General features: G+C 42.0%; 1 protein-coding gene across 1 annotated transcript; it reads left to right on the plus strand.

The window, feature by feature from the left end:
* Window positions 1-2,129: 2,129 nt before the first annotated feature.
* Window positions 2,130-16,327, plus strand: igfbp5b (insulin-like growth factor binding protein 5b). Its single transcript, XM_053328207.1, has 4 exons — window positions 2,130-2,851; window positions 12,036-12,250; window positions 12,530-12,649; window positions 12,927-16,327. The coding sequence occupies exons 1-4, from the start codon at window positions 2,515-2,517 to the stop codon at window positions 13,056-13,058; spliced, it is 804 nt and encodes a 267-aa protein (XP_053184182.1). The 5' UTR covers window positions 2,130-2,514; the 3' UTR covers window positions 13,059-16,327.
* Window positions 16,328-17,630: the final 1,303 nt, after the last annotated feature.

Raw genomic sequence — 17,630 nt, forward strand, 5'->3', positions numbered from 1 at the left:
GTGATAGCATGGATGGAGGCATGTAAGCTAAACTAGAGGAAACGCCAAGGAAAAAAAAAACTGTTCAGATATGTAAACGGTGGTTATGGAACCCTTACACATTATCTGTAAGCCAAGTTTTAAACAATCATGGCTGAATTGAAGTAAAGGAAACACTAAGCATGTGGGATACTAATGTTGCGGTGAAAACAAATGACATTTTTGACAGCTGTTCCAAAGAAAATGAGAAATGCCTGTATGTGAATTCAATTATGATTAAGATTTTTTTGATTATCTAACAAATAACAAATTCCTTGGAGAACATTTATGGTTTAAATTAAATACTTGGTTATCAATTTTAGATTCATATAGAGCAGTCCAAGATGAATATACCCCACTGTACAGAGTCTAGTACTATATTGTCTACTGACTTCCAAGATTATAGAGGATATGTGAGCAAGCTCCACCACAGAGTTTATCATTGTTAACAGTGCCTTCTAGTGGTCAACTACTAAACTAACGAGAGTAAATCACTTCTCTATGGATCCTCATGCTGCAAATGCAAGCTTTACATAAAATGATATCCACGTTTATGAAATCGCTGTTGCCGTTTATCAAACAGTGAGTGGATATGGGAAGGACAACCGTGAAGCTTCCTGACACTTACTGACACTCACTTTACTTGAAGGAAGAGGAAAATCTTCCCTGAAAGCTGCAGTGATGGAAATAACAGCCTTGGCTGGACTGATTTAGAGTGCATATGTGGTGCAAGCAGAGCACACGCTGAAGCAATCAAGCATTATTCTGCATACAGGCTATAAAATAATAGAGCCCAGTTGCACTTAAGTTGTCAGGCTGTTGCCTCAAATCTCTGAGTTCGTGACATCCCCCCCTCACTTCCCCCCATTTTCTCTCTGTTTCTCCTTTTCCCTTCTGCACAAGACTCTCTCTTCCTCTCTCTCTCTCTCTCTCTCGCTTTGTGTGTGTGTGTGTGTGTGTGTGTGTGTGTGTGCGCGCGCGTGAAAGAGAGAGAGAGAGAGAGAGAGAGAGAGAGAGAGGAAGGGGGCATGTTGGTGGATTTCCCTTCTGGCTACATTTGTAACACAAATGGTGTCCAATGGAAGCAACAGGTGCAGGCTTTAAAGGTGACTTACTGACCAGAGCAGGTATCCCTGCAGTGCGTGTAATCTAAACAAAGAGAAAAAAGAGTTTAGCATGGAAAATCTACACATTGGACTAAACTAAAATAATGCAAATCAATGTCCCTTTCCCAAACCATGATGTAAGTGAATGATTAAATAATTAACACGTGATATCAGTGTATGACGAGACCTTTTCTTTTTTCCTGTTCCGACTTTGAATGCAAAGCAGCACTTTATCTGCTCCGGACTTTTCCGTACTGGGGATATTCCATTTAATCCGTGACGATGAGGCACTTATGACTCAAATAGGCAAATAGGGGGTTACCGATGATTTCTTTTTTTTTTTTTTTTTTTTTTTTTTTTACTGCCACGGAAGAATCGTGGCGTAAGGAAATGGTTTTTCCTTTAAACTTGAATACAAGTTTCAGGAATCGCCTACAGGTTTCACATCCCCAAATCTGTAGTTCGCACGACATGATTGTATTTTGATCCAGTGAACTGTCTAAGTTAGACAAAACCAGTTTCCTTTTCGTGCCATTTATCAAGAAAGACTATAAATGTATAATAATTTGTTTCTGGGAATGTGTTTGGGATTTATCTCAATTGCAGATGGAGGAAAAAGCTTTTTTTGACAAGAAAATGATATTTTATTGCTGGATATTGTTGATATTGAGAATGTTTTGTTTGTTTTGTTGTTTGGGGCAGTTTCAGTGTCTCTGTTGGGGGATTTGAAGCTACAAATCCATCGATAATAAAAGCCTGCAGGTTTTGAGGAGTGTTATGCTGAAATGTTTTGATGAGGGTTGCGTTGGTTTCTGCTGTTGCCTCTTGCACCTCGGCATCAGTTCAGCCTTCAGGGTGAAAGAGCGATCCTGCTGCTGAAAAAAAAAAGTTTGGCCGCCTGCCAAGCCGTGGAACAAGTGCGCCTCCCTTCCCTGCTGTTTAGCGTATTCATAGTTAGGGGTTTGGGCTCGGCTGTTTTTAAAAAGGCAAGGCAGCTCTCAAGTTGATCAGTCTGCTCAGGAAACCTCTGTTGGAGAAAGTACTGGAGTCCAAATTGAAGGGGAGAGGAGTTGAGATTTTGTGCAAAGAACTGCCTTGCTCCTGCAGAGGACCACATCTCGGGAAAATAGCACACATATTTTAAATTGGTCATTTTAACAACTTTTTCAGAGTGCACGGCGAAAAGCCTGCAATTAATGTCTTTTTTGTTTTGTTTTGGTTTTTTTTTTTTTTTTTAAATAGATAGCAACACTCTTGGATAAAGACTCTTGGCTTTAGCTTTAAAAATCGGATTATCTGACTGAGGCATTGTGTTCATTAGACCAGTCCACTTTTCCCCCTCCTCTCTTCGCATTTGAGGTTTATGCTATAACTGAAGAGAACACCAACGATGATTCTGAGTTTTTGCCTCTTGGTGACATTTACTATCTTGAGGCTGACCGGGTGCTTGGGCTCATACGTGCCGTGCGAGCCTTGTGACCAGAAGGCGCTGTCCATGTGCCCTCCGGTCCCGGTCGGCTGCCAGCTGGTCAAGGAGCCGGGCTGCGGCTGCTGCCTAACATGCGCCTTGTCTGAGGGACAGGCGTGCGGCGTTTACACCGGGACGTGCACCCAGGGCCTCCGCTGCCTTCCGAGGAGCGGGGAGGAGAAACCCCTGCACGCCCTTCTCCACGGCAGGGGAGTGTGCACCAACGAGAAAGGATACAAACCTGTCCACCCGCCTATAGGTAAGACGCGCACCGGCTTGCAGTCTGAATGCATGCCTGGAGCCAAACGATTCCTTGAAAGAGTTTGATGGTGCAGAGATTAATGGCAATGCCAAAGTCTCATGTTGTCAATTAAAGCAGAGTCTCCATAACATAGGCTGTGGATCAATGTTTGATGACATCTTGTCCCATGCGGGGATCCATGTGTGTTGATGTGTGATAAGCTATTGAAATGTCCACAGGAGTAAATCAAAGTAAGAGTGTTTTTCTCATCACTGATTAATTAAATTACATACATATTGATTATTTTCTTTCCTCAATTTTGATCTCCCATTGGAGGACCTCAGGTGCCCCCCTTCCCTCCCCTCTTAAGACCCATGGCTGTATACCATGAGTAGCCAGATCCTGTGCTCTCTGACAGACTGTTTGTTTGACAGATGGTATGAGGTGCCATCTGATTAACTTTTATCCACTGCCTTGATTAAACTGGCTGCGGGAGCTTATTCCTATACGCTCCTCTCGGGTCTTTGTGGAGATAGAAATGCACCTTGAGTGTCGCAGGCTTAGCATCCCACTATAATAACACTGTTGCGTTAGGCTGCTCTCTATGAATCCTTCCACTAATAGCCTACACGGGGTGAACAAGCACTCCGGTTGTGGGCTTATTGGTGCCTGTTAATCTGTTGCGAGCGGCTCGACACTCTTCTCCGCTAAACGCACATGGTATGTCCCGTCTGAGCTGAGCCTCTTGTGCGGGACAGTGGTTGTCAAGTAACACCCAGCAGTGGTTGACAAGGATCCAGACAGCTCGCATTAAAAAATGTTTAGTTTTACTGTTCTTTTTTTAATTTTAAAGTAGAGCAAATTGTTAAAGGGATTTATTCTAACAGTTTTCGCCGCGCGTCTCTGCTGTTATCCCGACAGAAATGCTTTCAAAACTTTATGAAAATTGATCTGTGGGCTGCCTCTGTGGGGAATATTGGGACAAAAAGTGTGGAAATCCCTAAGTGGAGTTTATGGGCTATACTGCATTGCTGCCTTTAATATCCAGCACTGTAACAAGTGTCTGTCAAACCCACTATTTTCCATCCTCGTGCCGGAGCGCATCATGTAGTCCTTTTTTCCCCCTCTATTTTGCGCCTTTCCAATATATCGTACCAAAGTGGTGACATTGAATCTATCCAGGCATGCAGGGAAATTATAGTGTATATGGTCAGGAATGGGGTGATACTCCCCAAAATTTGGGTCTTGTCAAAGTGGAATTTAGATGGTAGATTTAGGCTGCAGGCTACCCCTGGGATGGTGTTTAGAGTCGGATTACCACTAAATCTGTATGCGTGAGAGAGAGACACACAGAGAAAAGAGAGAGAGAGATCGTTAGACCGAGGGAGAATGACAGTTGAGCCAATGGTTTTGAATGATTTAAGACATTTCTTGGTGTAGCAGAGAGGTTCACTGTCACTCAAGAGGTTTAGCAGCTTGTCAACAACTAGATAAGTAGGTGGTAACCACAAAGGTTTTGGCTACACGCCACATTCTATAAAATAGGCTGCCACTGGGCTCATTTTGGCTGTGGACAGTCATTAGGATACTTGCACCCTGTGAGCAACCAGCACCCCCTCTGTCTATGAATGCCATTGTTCTAAAAATACACAGCAAAACTTATGTTTTCCAAAGCAACACTAACTAAAATGTTTTAGAGGTGTAGGATATCAGTCCTGTGTGTCTGTTTCAAGTTTGTGTGTGTGTGTATGTGTGTGTGCGTGTAGGTGTGCATGTGTGTGTGTGTGTGTGTGTGTGTGTGTGTGTGTGTGTGTGTGTGTGTGTGCATGTTGGTGGGTGTGAGTGTGTTAGCTCTCATGTATACTTGGGCGGGGCTGTGTGAGTGTCTGGGTGTGCATTGTGTGTGATTGTTGTGAGTGATGACACCTCAGGCACCTTTGTCTAGCAAACACACACATATATGCACACACGCGCACACACACAGGCAGAGAGGGAACTTGACTTCTTTGTTGGCCCACAGAGGTAATCAGAGCATCTTTTCCTGCCTCTGGCAGTGCATTCATTGCATGGGCTCTCAGTCACAACGCAGTGATTCAGCAGAATGCCTCTGGCTCTCTCTTTCCTCTGGAGAGCCTTCTGTCAAACAGCTCCACTGATGGGAACTGGTGAGGTGAGCTTCTAGTTTCCTGTGGTGTGGGGTTGCAGCTGTCTGTGTGCTGTATCAGCTGAGAAAGGCAAACACAGGGAGGAGGAGCTCAAGTGTCCACAACTCAGGAGGCCACGAGAGCTGCAGCCTACTAAATATTGACTGGGGCAGACAAACAATGGGAGCAAGGAATCATTGCTATCCTACAGTCCCCTCTCCCCCCTCCCCTCTCTTTACTGCTCATGTAAGAAAAAGAATCCTCACCATCAGTCTATGTCTGGGTTCATGTCCCAGCAGTGCATCAATTCATGGTTTGCTCTTGCACTGTGATCCCAAGAGTTGCTTGGATTGTAAAGCACAGGAGGTGGTACATGCTTTGGGGGTACTCAGACTTTGTTAGCCCCCTAGGAGTGAATCAGACCCTGGAAAGCTTGCCAACAGATATGACTTCATGGCAGCAGGCCCCTCGTCCTTCAAGCTTCTGAAAGGGCCTTATGTTCTAACAGATTGCTCTTTGCCAAGAAACAAAAGATGATTAGGGGGTGGTTCCAAATCCAGAATACTTGACTCACACATGAACAGAAATACTATGCCCCTTATTAGCATAGCAACAGGAAACCTGGTGCCTTAACTGACAACTTTAATACTTTACATTTGTCTTGGCTCTTTGAATGTGTGTAGATGCAGTTTTAACTTGTTGCCAGACAGTTTCTGAGTTATTTCAGCCACATTCTGAATACTTAGTGGTTTTTCACATGTCACATGTCCCTGTCATTAATATTTACAGTCATCAGCAAGTCAAGCAACTGCAGACTTCTGATCTGATGCATGTTTGCCCGAGAACTTCACATATGTCACACTGCTGCTTTGTCATTTCTAAGCACCGTACAGAATCACTTGTCATCACATACTTTTAGAAAGCTGTTCAACATTGAGTATTCCCATCTGCTTTTACCATGTAGACAATGTCAATGACACAGCTGGTTATTGGGTTGTAGCCGCGAAACTAAAGCAAGTGGTAAAAAGCTGATTCTCTCTGACCGTCCACTTAGACTAATGGCAACCAGCCACCATGTCTGCTGTAGACGTTGCGTGCTCCTACAGACATGCCACGTTAGATATAGCTCTGGTCACGTGTGGTCCCAGCTGCCTGACAGCTTCATGATGGGCTCATGCGAAAGGAAAGACTGCATGTGGCTTTCCATCCGTCTCACCTTGAACATCCGAGACAGTGCAGTGAAAGCTTAGCATGCTGCAACTGATCTGCTGCAGGTGCTACAAGAATTATTTGAAAGGTCATTTTGTCGAGATATCACATTGAGGACTTCAAGGAAAAGCAGGCACATCGAGGAAATTGTGATGCCAAGAAAAGGTAGATAATTGATGTACAACTGGATTTGTCTGCACATAAAATTTGCGGTAGAGTGTGATCATAGGGACAGTCTACAGGCACTGGAGCTGTCGTTGGAAAGCCAATAACCTCTTTGGCACACTTGCCTGATTTCTCCCTGTAAAAATTTATAGTGGTATTTGTACAGCTCATTGGTCACTGACACCTAGCCTGCTAGTGGCAACAGCTGTGAAAGAAATCAGCACTCACTGTAGTCTTTCTCTGTTAAGAGCATGGGGTAAAAACGTTTAAAAAAAAATCATGGAGGGCCACATGCTGGGATTTAAATGGTATCACATGTGATCAGACTTGACCTGTGTGCCGTAATATCACAACTAACACCTGGTTACATGCTAGCATAGTGGGGGAAAGGATAGGACAGCTGATATCATCTCATTGTTCTTACTCCGCAGAGGAGTCTGACTCTTTGAAATTTCCAAGTGTTAGCAGGATATAAACTAGGCCTCTTAGTTTCCGAGGATTGGGAAAACAATAAAGGCCTTAGTCATGTGTCTGAAATGTAGGTGTTACCCAGAAAGTGAGACAGGTGGACCTTTTATTGTTCCTCATGCTGGTAGGTTAGCACATCTGCATCAAATAGTGCTTCCTGCTACTGTAAATGCTTGATAATTAAATAAGTTGTACTGTATCATTGTTGATTCACAGTTTTTTTTATCACATTAGAAGCATTTAAAGAAAATTATTCCAGTTTAAGAAGTATGTTACTTCAAATTATGTATCATGTCACATGAATTGGCAGTTTACCCTTAGCAGAGTGTGCTATGAATCACACCATTATACTGTAAATCCCACAAAGCAAGTGTTAACCACGAATTAATGTGGAAGATAGTTCCTCAACCACTGCAATGTTTCTTTTTATACTGCTCGGAGATCAGCTTTATACAGTATATCCAGGAGCGCTCCACTCTCGCCAAAATAGCTGCTTCTGCCACTGGGGAGTTAGAACATAGTCACACCCAGCAATTGTGTTGTGGTGTTGGTGACCCAAAAGGAGGTTGCGTCCGTCCGTGTGGCTTGTTGAAAACCCAAACTCAGATGTGGGATGAGACCTCAGACCAAAATTATGAATGTACAGTACAGCGGCCATGCGCATTACTCTGATAATGTACTTTTCACATGACTGCTTGCAACATGGACCGAGCATTTATTTGCACTGCTGGAGCTGTAAACAGGTCAGACAGTTTGTTACATACAGCAGCATTTCCCTCTTGGAAAATCTTGCATCCTCTCATAAGTCTTGTTTTGCAATTTATAATCCTTGAATTGTTCTTGTTGCTATTTATACCATGCATTCAGAAAAGCAGGAAACTTTTTGATTGTAATAAACATATTCTGTATGCACAATACCATGGGAAGAGTTATTTCCTGCATATTGAGAAGCTGATTGAAACCAAGCACAGGACTTAACAACTGAAATTCCATTCAAACAACAGGATATAGGGGTCGAAACATAATTCCTTTAGACTTGTAGTTAAACAAAACTACAGACAGGATATTTGATAAAGTGCATATTTTCTTAATTCTCCCACTAGTTTGGAATGGAGCTCTTTTCAGTGACCGATCTCCATGTTTGTACACTGATGTGAAGTCATGTGCACAAGGTGTCATTTATTGGCTGCTAGGATCAACACCAGTGCCACTTAATGAAAATGCAGCTGGTCAATCTATGTTTTGTTTTGTTACTCTAGTGAATCAAACCGTATCAATTTATCTGCTAATTCTTTTGCTTCCACAGAGATCTAGCAATGGTAACTTTGCCACAATTTGGAAAAACCTCTTTGACCCATATTCCTTTTGTCATCCGGACCCAACTTTTGTGCTGCTGCGAGAACACATACACACACACACATCCTCGGTAACTTGCAAAACTCCACTGTGGGCCGGGTTTGTTCACACCTCCCTCCCTTTCTGCTCTAGAAACTGCAGGGTTATCAGGCCATGGCCTTGCCTTCAAATATTAAGTAGCTGAGGCCATCGAAGGCTGAAGGATGGTTTACTAACGTCATGCTTTATATGACACAGGCCCTCAGGCTCATTTATCCCTACAATTATCTTGTCCTACCCCCTGTTGAGATTAAACAGCACCTCTATTCACTACTCTCTTACATCTTGTAAAGATGTAATTTCAGATGCGGTGCAGAGACTGACTTAATCAAAGGCAGGACGTAACAAATGTGGTGTAATGCTGGGAAATCCAATGAAAGGTGGAAGAATCTATTGTCCAGGCTTTTTCTAAATGGTATTATTAAAGTCTTACAGATCCAGTAGAGAGAAAAATCCAAAGAAGGGTAGCTTATCTTTCATGCTTGGACTGTTGCCTGTAAGAAACTTAGGATATTCATGAAGCATAATTGTGTGCAGATGTTAATTTTTAAACAGAGAAGTATCAGGTGCACCTCCTTTGGCTACTCTGCCCCTCTTGTCCTAATGAAATCTTTAGCTCGAGCGGAGGGAGAGAGATAGCAGCACAGCTTTGGGCTCAGCTGAATGGAAGAGCGGCACATGACTTGGCTCACTTGGCTTCTTTCCAGCATCTTGGCTGAGTTTCAGGAGTTAAACGCAGACCCTCTAAGCCTCCTTTACAAGCTGGGTACCCTGAGCATGGAAAAACTGAGATTCCGCGTCTGCACCGAAGAGCCCACTTAAGAAAAAGATGAATTTGGTGATTTTGTGTGTGTGTGGAAGAAAAAAACAAGTCAGACAGTATTTTGTTTACAAAAGCTCTCCTCTCCATATTGTTGGCTGAGGATGACACAATCACCAACACAACACCTACATTTACGCTCTGGGTTAATTTTTTAAAATGTATACTCAAAACCCTTTCTAGCCCAAACACTGTTCTCAGACAAACAATTCTCCCAAAGCGACTGACTTGTGGGACATGGTTCAGACCTTTCTTAGTCTGGGCATTTCTATGCTCAAATGGGACACATGAAACAAGAATGCATGTTAAAAAAACACAGTCTGTATCCTTTAACAGCATATTTCATTGCCAAATATGTGGCTTTTTAATCAAGCGCACTGAGAAATTATTGGACTGTACAGCAGAAAAAAATAGTTTTTCCACAGTGGTCACATGCATGGTGTACATAGGAATGCTTGTTTGACGTATTTATTTATAGCAAGTAATAGCCTCGTAGTCTGAGCGGGGAGACACAAGGACATATCTAAACACAAACCAAGGCCTGCCAAGTCATGAGTTGTGAGATTAATTTCAAAGAGACGGCAGTGCAGCACAGAAGCCAAAGACCCAATTCTGGTAATCACCCTGCCCCCCCCTCCCCTACCAGAGACTCCAGACGCTCATGCTGTGTCAGGCTCTTTGAACATCAGTTTCTCGTAGCTCGAGTCCTTGTTACGTCTCAGTGCCTTTCTCCATGGTGGCTGTGTACTAACAGGCCAGTCCGCTAAGTTGGCAACTCGTTAAATCATATTTTCCAATGTATTCTCTCAGTTCCATGCTTATATACAAGTATGGAAGTTGATTTGTCTTTCAATAGCAGTTGGCCTATAGTCTGCAGCCAACATTCCTCTCTGGTTCAGTGCGTCTGGCCCTGTGCACCACGGCGGGTTTCCTTGTCAGATAAATATAACCAGGGTCATCCACTGGCACCATCGCTTCGGCTAGTTGGGGCCTGGCAAAGTCCCCACAATAACTCTGTACTTATGGTACAGCTAAGCCAAGGGGGGGAGCAGAGGGCTTCTTTCTGTGGCCTCAAAGCACCTCTGGCTGGGGGTCCTGGCTTAAGAGGCTGAGCCCCAAAGATAGGAGGGGGAGGGAGGGGCTAGGTTAAGGATAAAGGACCTCAACCTGTGAATATCCTATCAAGAGGGACTTTCAGATCTCTGAGACTATAGTGCCCCCTGGGGGAGCTATAATTACGTTAAGAACTGCATAAAATGTGACAGAAATGTACAAGCATTTATATGAGTCCACAGAGCAACTGGATTTTCCTCCATTTGACATTTGAATCGGTTTAATATGGGACACGTCGCTATAAAGTTACTGCTCTCAGAGGCCTTGGTCCCTCCTGAAGTTTACCAGGCCAGATAACGTGTTAGCAAATTTTCCAGGCACACTGTAGGCAGTAATGCAACATGTGATACAGTTTTCTTAAGTTGTAGAGGCCTTACAAATATGTGCTGCTTGTGTTTGTGTATCTATACGTACTGTATGTGTGACTTCAACCAACTTCAACTAAGACCAACAATTCTCGCTGACATGTTAACGACAGCAAATAGATCAGAGGAGTGGTGGTTTGTAGACTGTTAGGCAAATATCTAAATATACGATGTCTTTCTTGATCTCATGGATGCAGATCAGCTGTAACTCATCTATGAATGGATGTTTAAGAATTACTTCTAGAGCATTTGAGGGTTGGACAGTGGGGTTGGGTGAGAAAAGATGAGTTCAACCTCCTGTGTTAGCTGAAGGAGTTTATCAGCTGTTGACTGAGTGCCAGCTTCCCCTACTCTGTAAACACATGGGACGCAACATTTGGTGGTGCAAACCCCCCAAAAGCACCTGGTATTTTATTCATGTTTGAAGGACTAACAAGCCACTTGTAAGTCACAAGTTAGGCAAGAAAAGCAAGAAATTAACATAATCAATATTAGAGATACTGGTGGTAAAATATTGCCAACATAAATAACATCTCTACATTTCACTAGTTTATCATAATACTTGATTAAGAATAATGTATTTGATTGGATTTAACTTTTTACAGAGCAAATCTTTAATCCTGAATTCTATAATACCACTTTCATCATGAAATAACCCTGAAGAACAGTCATTTGAGTTATGTGTAGACTGTGTCCAGTGTAAACCATTTTTCTCCAAAAATTGAATCAAAGTTCAGACTTAAAATTCATTGCATTGGTGTTCTCAGATACACATTTGCTATACTCTACTTTAAACTCAAGTACTTCTACACATAGAGATTTAGCAGCTAAAGAGCCACATATGTTTCTCAGGAGTCACAGCCCAGGCCAGAAACATGACTCCAAATGGATGCTAATGGCTTCTAGTTTTGTAAATAGCCAACTGCTTGCTAACATGTGTGCCAGAACAACATTATGTGGTTGATAATATATCAGTGTTGTGAAGACAGCTTGATCTGCTGCTCCCATGTGACTAAATAATCAATTAATGCGGCTTACAATTTTACAACACATTCTCCCTGTCAAGGGGCAGAGTGGTTGATGACGTTGACCATGTAATTACAAAGTCCCTAGAGATCTGTGTTGCATGTAGTGCCTTCCCATTTCCTGTCAGCTTTTTACTGTAATGTAACAAAGACACTGACACACTGACCAAACAATTTAACTAGACATTTGATAAATAAAGGCTGGAATAACATGTGGACAAAATGGGCTGATGTTGATTTTGCTATCATGGAAAAATGGAAATCAACAAAAAAATGATAATATTGAGAAGCTGAATCTTTAGTATTTTCTTGTGTAAAAAAATGACCTAATGATTAATCAATTATCAAAGTTGCTTAGATTACTACCACATATTGGCTGGGAGGGGGTTCAATAGGGGCTGGACAACAAGCTTCTGCATTGATGTAAAGCTACAGCCTGATTGTTGCTGCTTGATAGATATGATATTAATCACCCATATTTCTTTTGTTCCGGTGTAGATCGTGAGTCTCGAGAACATGAGGACACACTGACCACAGAGATTACAGAGGAGATGCAGCCAGCTAAAGTGCCACTCCTTCCCAAAGACATTGTGAACAGTAAAAAAATTGTGGCGCTGCGCAAGGAGCAAAAGAGGAAGCTCGGCAGGCAGCGCTCCATGGGCTCCCCTATGGACTACTCACCTCTTCCCTTTGACAAGCATGAGCCTGAATTTGTAAGTATTCAATACTGGTCGCGGATATTACTGTGATGCTGCTCATTTTAAAACATTGCTGTGATGAAGATTTTTGACTTTGGCGACGGCTGGTGATAGTATAAGGCATTGCGACAGACAGTGTGGCAACCTACTTAAGTGTTAAATTGTGATTTAATTTACTTATATACTTATATTAATTTGCCCATTCCTTTGCATCTTAATCAACTGCTGACTTTTCCAACACAACATGACTTATTAAGTTGCTGGATTGTAACCTTGTGTTGTCTTTCCTCAAAGGGTCCTTGCAGAAGAAAACTGGATGGTATAATTCAGGGAATGAAGGACACTTCTCGTATAGTGACTCTGACTTTGTACCTACCCAACTGTGACAGAAAAGGATTCTTCAAGCGCAAGCAGGTGAGTTTTGCATTAGAACAGCCCTCCAAAGTGACCCTACTCATTTTCCCCACCATTGCATGAACTTAACATTTAAGGGTTAGGGTGCTGGGCGTCCAAATCTTTTCTTTTTTTTTAACAACGTGGGTGACATGGGTGAACTTTGACATGCAAATTTGAGCCTTGACCAAGTCATGTTGACAGTGTTGACCTTTGGGGCAATGGATGATTGTGACTGACTAGTGGTAGTATCTTCCTAGCAGTCTTTTCTAACTATATCCTGTTTTCTGGCCCACAGTGCAAGCCATCTCGCGGCCGCAAACGAGGCATCTGCTGGTGTGTGGACAAGTATGGCGTTCAGCTCCCCGGGACAGATTACAGCGGAGGAGACATTCAGTGTAAAGACCTGGAGAGCAGCAACAACGAGTGAAAAGGGGAGGACCACCCTTAGTCCCCAACCCCCCGTCCCCTAACCACCATGTGACCCAGGGCCCACACCTCCTCTCTGAATCACACCTGTATGCTCCGCTCTCACTTCAAGATTTTTGTTTTTTCAAATTGAAAAAAAAAAAGGAAGAAAAAAATCCAAACGAAAGAACAGGCTGAAAAAAAGACACCTGTATTTTTTTCTTTTCTTTTCTGTTGTTGACCAAGCACTCATCTCCGAATGAGGGGAAAAGTCCCAGAAGATTTACTAGATCCCTTGACTATTGCTCATGGGACCCCTTGTGTGAGCCGGGTCCCCTGGCTGCAGATCCATGAAAATATATGCACACAATGGATATATTTTTATAGAAACTGGGGGTTTCAATACAATACTTTGTATGATGTAAAATTAACATAACATAATTGTGAAGAAAAAAGCATAAGGCACATTGATTGAAAACAGTTATATTTTAGGCTGTTGAATCAGATGCCACTGTGGAACTGACGATTGGCAGAGTAATTTGTTGTTGTTTTTTTTTGTTTGTTTTTTTTGTCTGTTTTTTCCAAACGAGAAAAAAAAAGAAACAAGAGATAGGGATATGCTGTAACAGTTGACTCTATCTGGGTATGTGGTTCTGTCAGAGCACTTATAAATAGGGGAACCTGCTAAGATATGTGTAACTTCACAAAATAATGTGTGCATGAATGAGTGTGTGTGTGTGTACAGTGCGAATGTGTAGTATGTATCAGCCTGTGTTGGTGTACGATGGAGTGAGCCTATTACAAAAAAGAATGTCCTTTTTTTTTTCTTTCTCTTTTGTTTGATTTTGTCACAACAAGTATTGCTAGCGCTTGAGGTGGTCTTGGGGCTGGCCTTCTCTATAATGTAAAGTATGTCTTGGGGACACGGAGCGTTCAGAAACAAAAGAGTAAGCAGATCGTTACAGATGAACCTATGTAAGTGGCTCTTTGACAATGTAGCTAGCCTGATATGCCAACTGTGCCTATTTGAACAGACACTGCCATGCAGGGCGACACAGAGCTTAGAGAGCGCTGACTCTATACTGGTGAAATAAAGATTACAGTTTTCAGCTTAAGTGATGGGACTCACTTCTGACTTTGATCTTTTGAGTTGAGTGCATAATCAAACTTGCCAAGTCAGGCCGGTTGCTTCTCTGATTCAGTTGTGTGAAGTGTAGTTTTGTATGGTTTTGTTTGTGCTGTTTTCTTTGCCTTCAGTGAAGTAAAGACCGCCCACTTTTGAGCCATGTTCCTTTATCAAATGGTTTCCCCTCAGTACTGCTACTACAGTGTAACCATGGTGTATTACTTTTAAATATAGTAATTGAATGTTGTTTTTCCTGTAGAGACAAAATATGACAACAATTTAATTGTGCTTGGAAATTTTTTTTTTTTAGCCTGTAAACAATTTGAATAGGTCCTCCTTGTAGCTTGTCTGGACAATGACTGAGAGTCATTTGACTACAGGGCAGTCAAAGAAGCTAACTCTCTGGAAACCTTCTGCTGACATGCCTCCATACAAAGTTTATCTGCTTACTTACAGTTAAGGGGATCATGATCAAACAAAAAAAGGTTACAGGTTATAACAGGGTCATTTAAGTAGAGTTGTTCTCTCTCTGTGTGCAAGTCACAGTGCCTTCCTACATGCAAATACATTTAAGTAGTGACGTGAAAGTGACACAGGGCAATTTCCTTTTTCCGACAGCCCCTCACTGGGACTGATTGGTGTTATGACGATAAAACAGGTCTAGGTTTAGTTCTGATAAGGAGAAGAACAATGAATGTGGTAGGTCCTTTTAAATGGTTTCAGCAACACATTGCAAAATCCATTTGTGATCTCCACCTGTACCTCGGGGGCAATTCTGATCAAGAATGATTTGTGAGGAACTGCTGTGTAACTGCAGTCAGTTAAACCTCCTTCTTGTCTTTCTTTGACAACCAATAAGCTAAGATTCTTGCTTTTTTCTTGTGAATGCCAATGTATATGATTGCCAGAGAGGGGAGTCCAAAGGATGTTTGGAGGTAAAGCAACCATTTCCTTTGTTTAAACAAAAGAGAAATGATATTTGCATCCAAAACGGCTTCCGGTTGTGAATATATTATCAAGGCTTCTTGCCCCACTTCCAACACCAAATCCCCACTACCACTTTCGAAACAAAAAAGCAGCTTGCACTTATTTCAGTTACTCACTATTGATATTGATACACAACAACGTCCTAAGATGTGGTATCATGAAGTTAGTGGAACACAAAAATGTTTAAAAAAGGAAAAAAAAAAAAAAAACAGCCACAAAAGCTAAATGTTGTGTTATCTTGTGCTTACCTGTTAAAGGTGGTGCTTTGAGGTAATATTTGTTGACAGGGGCTGTGCAGCCCATGCCTGGGACCTCCAATACAGCAACATCCTTTAGGGAAAAATAGATCGAAAGTAACACACAGCTAGAGATGTTCTCATGGCCTATTGCACAGAGATGAGAGGTAAGATAGAGAGAGGGGAAAGAGATAGAGGAGAGAGGAAAGAGGAAGAGCGAGCGTCATGGGCAGTGGTCACAATCAGGGCCTAGCCACTTCCCCGATATGGGGTCACCAATTGCATGACATTAGTTACAGTTAGCAAGAGAGTTACCAGGAGTCATGGATCGCAACCAGGAGAGTATCAAGTTCCAATTTCATATAAATACTCGAGTCAAAAAACAGTGAAATGTCTGATATCTGGGACCATTGTCTAGATTCATTAAGGGTGTGAATACTTCAGTGTTGAAAGTATTCATTTCTTTTGTTTGGATAGGTTGAGGTTCAAGGTTGAAAAACAAAAAAAAGTCTCTCCTTTATTAATGTCAGTAACTTCCTGTTTCCGACACCTGTTTGCGAGTAGTGACTTCCTCAGGTTTCTCATCTCTTACATGGTTTACTCATCTTCACAATTCATCCTTTAGTACAGTAACTACAGCTTTTTTCTGAATACATAACACTTTCTGGATGTAATGAGACAGTACAATTGGTTTTCATAATTTGGTGTTCACTGGCTTGTGAAATAGACCCATCGGTGGCAGGAGGACAGTGGGAAATAAAAATGGTCAGTATTTGGAACTACATAAGACAAATAAGAAAAAAAGACAAAAAATCTCAAATTATTAAAGTGAATATCACTGTGTAATATTTATTCAACTTGTAATTTATGTACTCTTTTAACCTTTGTCTTTTTTTGTTATGACAAAGCATTTATTTAAATAAAGTTATGTATTCATTTAAACATTCTGGTGAGGTTGTTGTTTTATTTGTTGCATATGTGTAAAAGAAATGAGCAGCCTCTAAAATTGACTTGAAATGTGCAGTTTGAAGTGGAATCATCCTGATAGTAAGCACTGACTAATCTCCAAGGCTCGAGCTGATAAACCTCTTAGACATAAGTCTGAGACACCCAGGCTAGCCTACAGGATCTCATGCAGCATGCAGGATGTGACTTTATAAAGCCTCGCCCGAGGGCAAGTCACCTGGTTTTCAACACCATAGTCAAAAAGATTGCACAGGAACAAGGAAGTCATTTAACATGAGTTTGAACTTCAAGGGGGGATAAAATCTAGTGGGACCAGCTCACTCTTCAAATGACTGGGAAGACGGGATTTGTAGCCTGGAGGAGGCTTCATCATGTTATGGAAAACCTACCTTTCTTATTACTTAGAAGCAGAATGGACTCCCTTGAGACACGTCAATTTACACAGGCATACAAGCACAAGTGTATATGTGTATACTCAGACTTACTCACACAGTGTGAAGAGAAAAAAACAAGAAAAAAAAGAAGGTTTGGTAAACAGAGCAACAATCAGCTATTGAAAATACAGGAAATAACATCAAGCAATTTGGATATTCAACCTCAGAAATTCACATATTTGTCAAAAAGCAGCACTTTAAAAAAATAAAGTGATATACTGAAACACAATGGGATCACCTGGTCAGTTCAGGTCAAACACACAAATCAACAGCAATGATTAGCAGTTTGTTCTTCAGCATGCATGACCACTCATGAGGATATCTAATAAAACCTGCATGCAACGATCGTTGCATGCATCTCTGCAAAGGGTTGTCTGGTCATCTTCATCACCACATGAATTCCAGGAAGTGACAGAATGGGACTTTTCTTTTTTGGGGGGGGCATCAAAATCTCTCCTTGGGGACCTCAGGACTTTGACCAACTCCAGATGTGGGTGACTGATTCAGTGTATGGAAGGGTGGAGGGCCCACAGTTCCTGTATAGCGAGCAGATCAAGGCTGCCGTAAAGGTTGTTGTGGTATGTTTGTGTGTGTGTGTGTGAGTGTGAGAGAGAGAAAGAGAGAGAGAGGGAGAGAGAGAGTGCGTGTATGTGTGAGTGTGAGTGTGTGTGTGTGGTAGGGAGGGCAGAGACTTTGACTTCGGGGAGGAGGAAACATGTGTAGAAGATTTGATTTGTGAGGCACTGAACATGACAATTACTATTTGCCTTCAAAGAAACTGACAACTGCACTTAGGACTTCAAAGCATTTATGCCCCTTTTATTACATAATTAGACCAACAATGT

Source organism: Scomber japonicus, chromosome 11, assembly GCF_027409825.1.
Source record: "Scomber japonicus isolate fScoJap1 chromosome 11, fScoJap1.pri, whole genome shotgun sequence".
NCBI classification, from domain to species: Eukaryota; Metazoa; Chordata; class Actinopteri; order Scombriformes; family Scombridae; genus Scomber; species Scomber japonicus.

Bases quoted from the DNA above. Each gene is read 5' to 3' on its own strand.
- igfbp5b (XM_053328207.1), top strand. From the start codon at position 2,515: ATGATTCTGAGTTTTTGCCTCTTGGTGACATTTACTATCTTGAGGCTG. The intron at 2,852-12,035 runs GTAAGACGCGCA...GTTCCGGTGTAG, and splicing joins ACCTGTCCACCCGCCTATAG to ATCGTGAGTCTCGAGAACAT. The intron at 12,650-12,926 runs GTGAGTTTTGCA...TCTGGCCCACAG, and splicing joins GATTCTTCAAGCGCAAGCAG to TGCAAGCCATCTCGCGGCCG.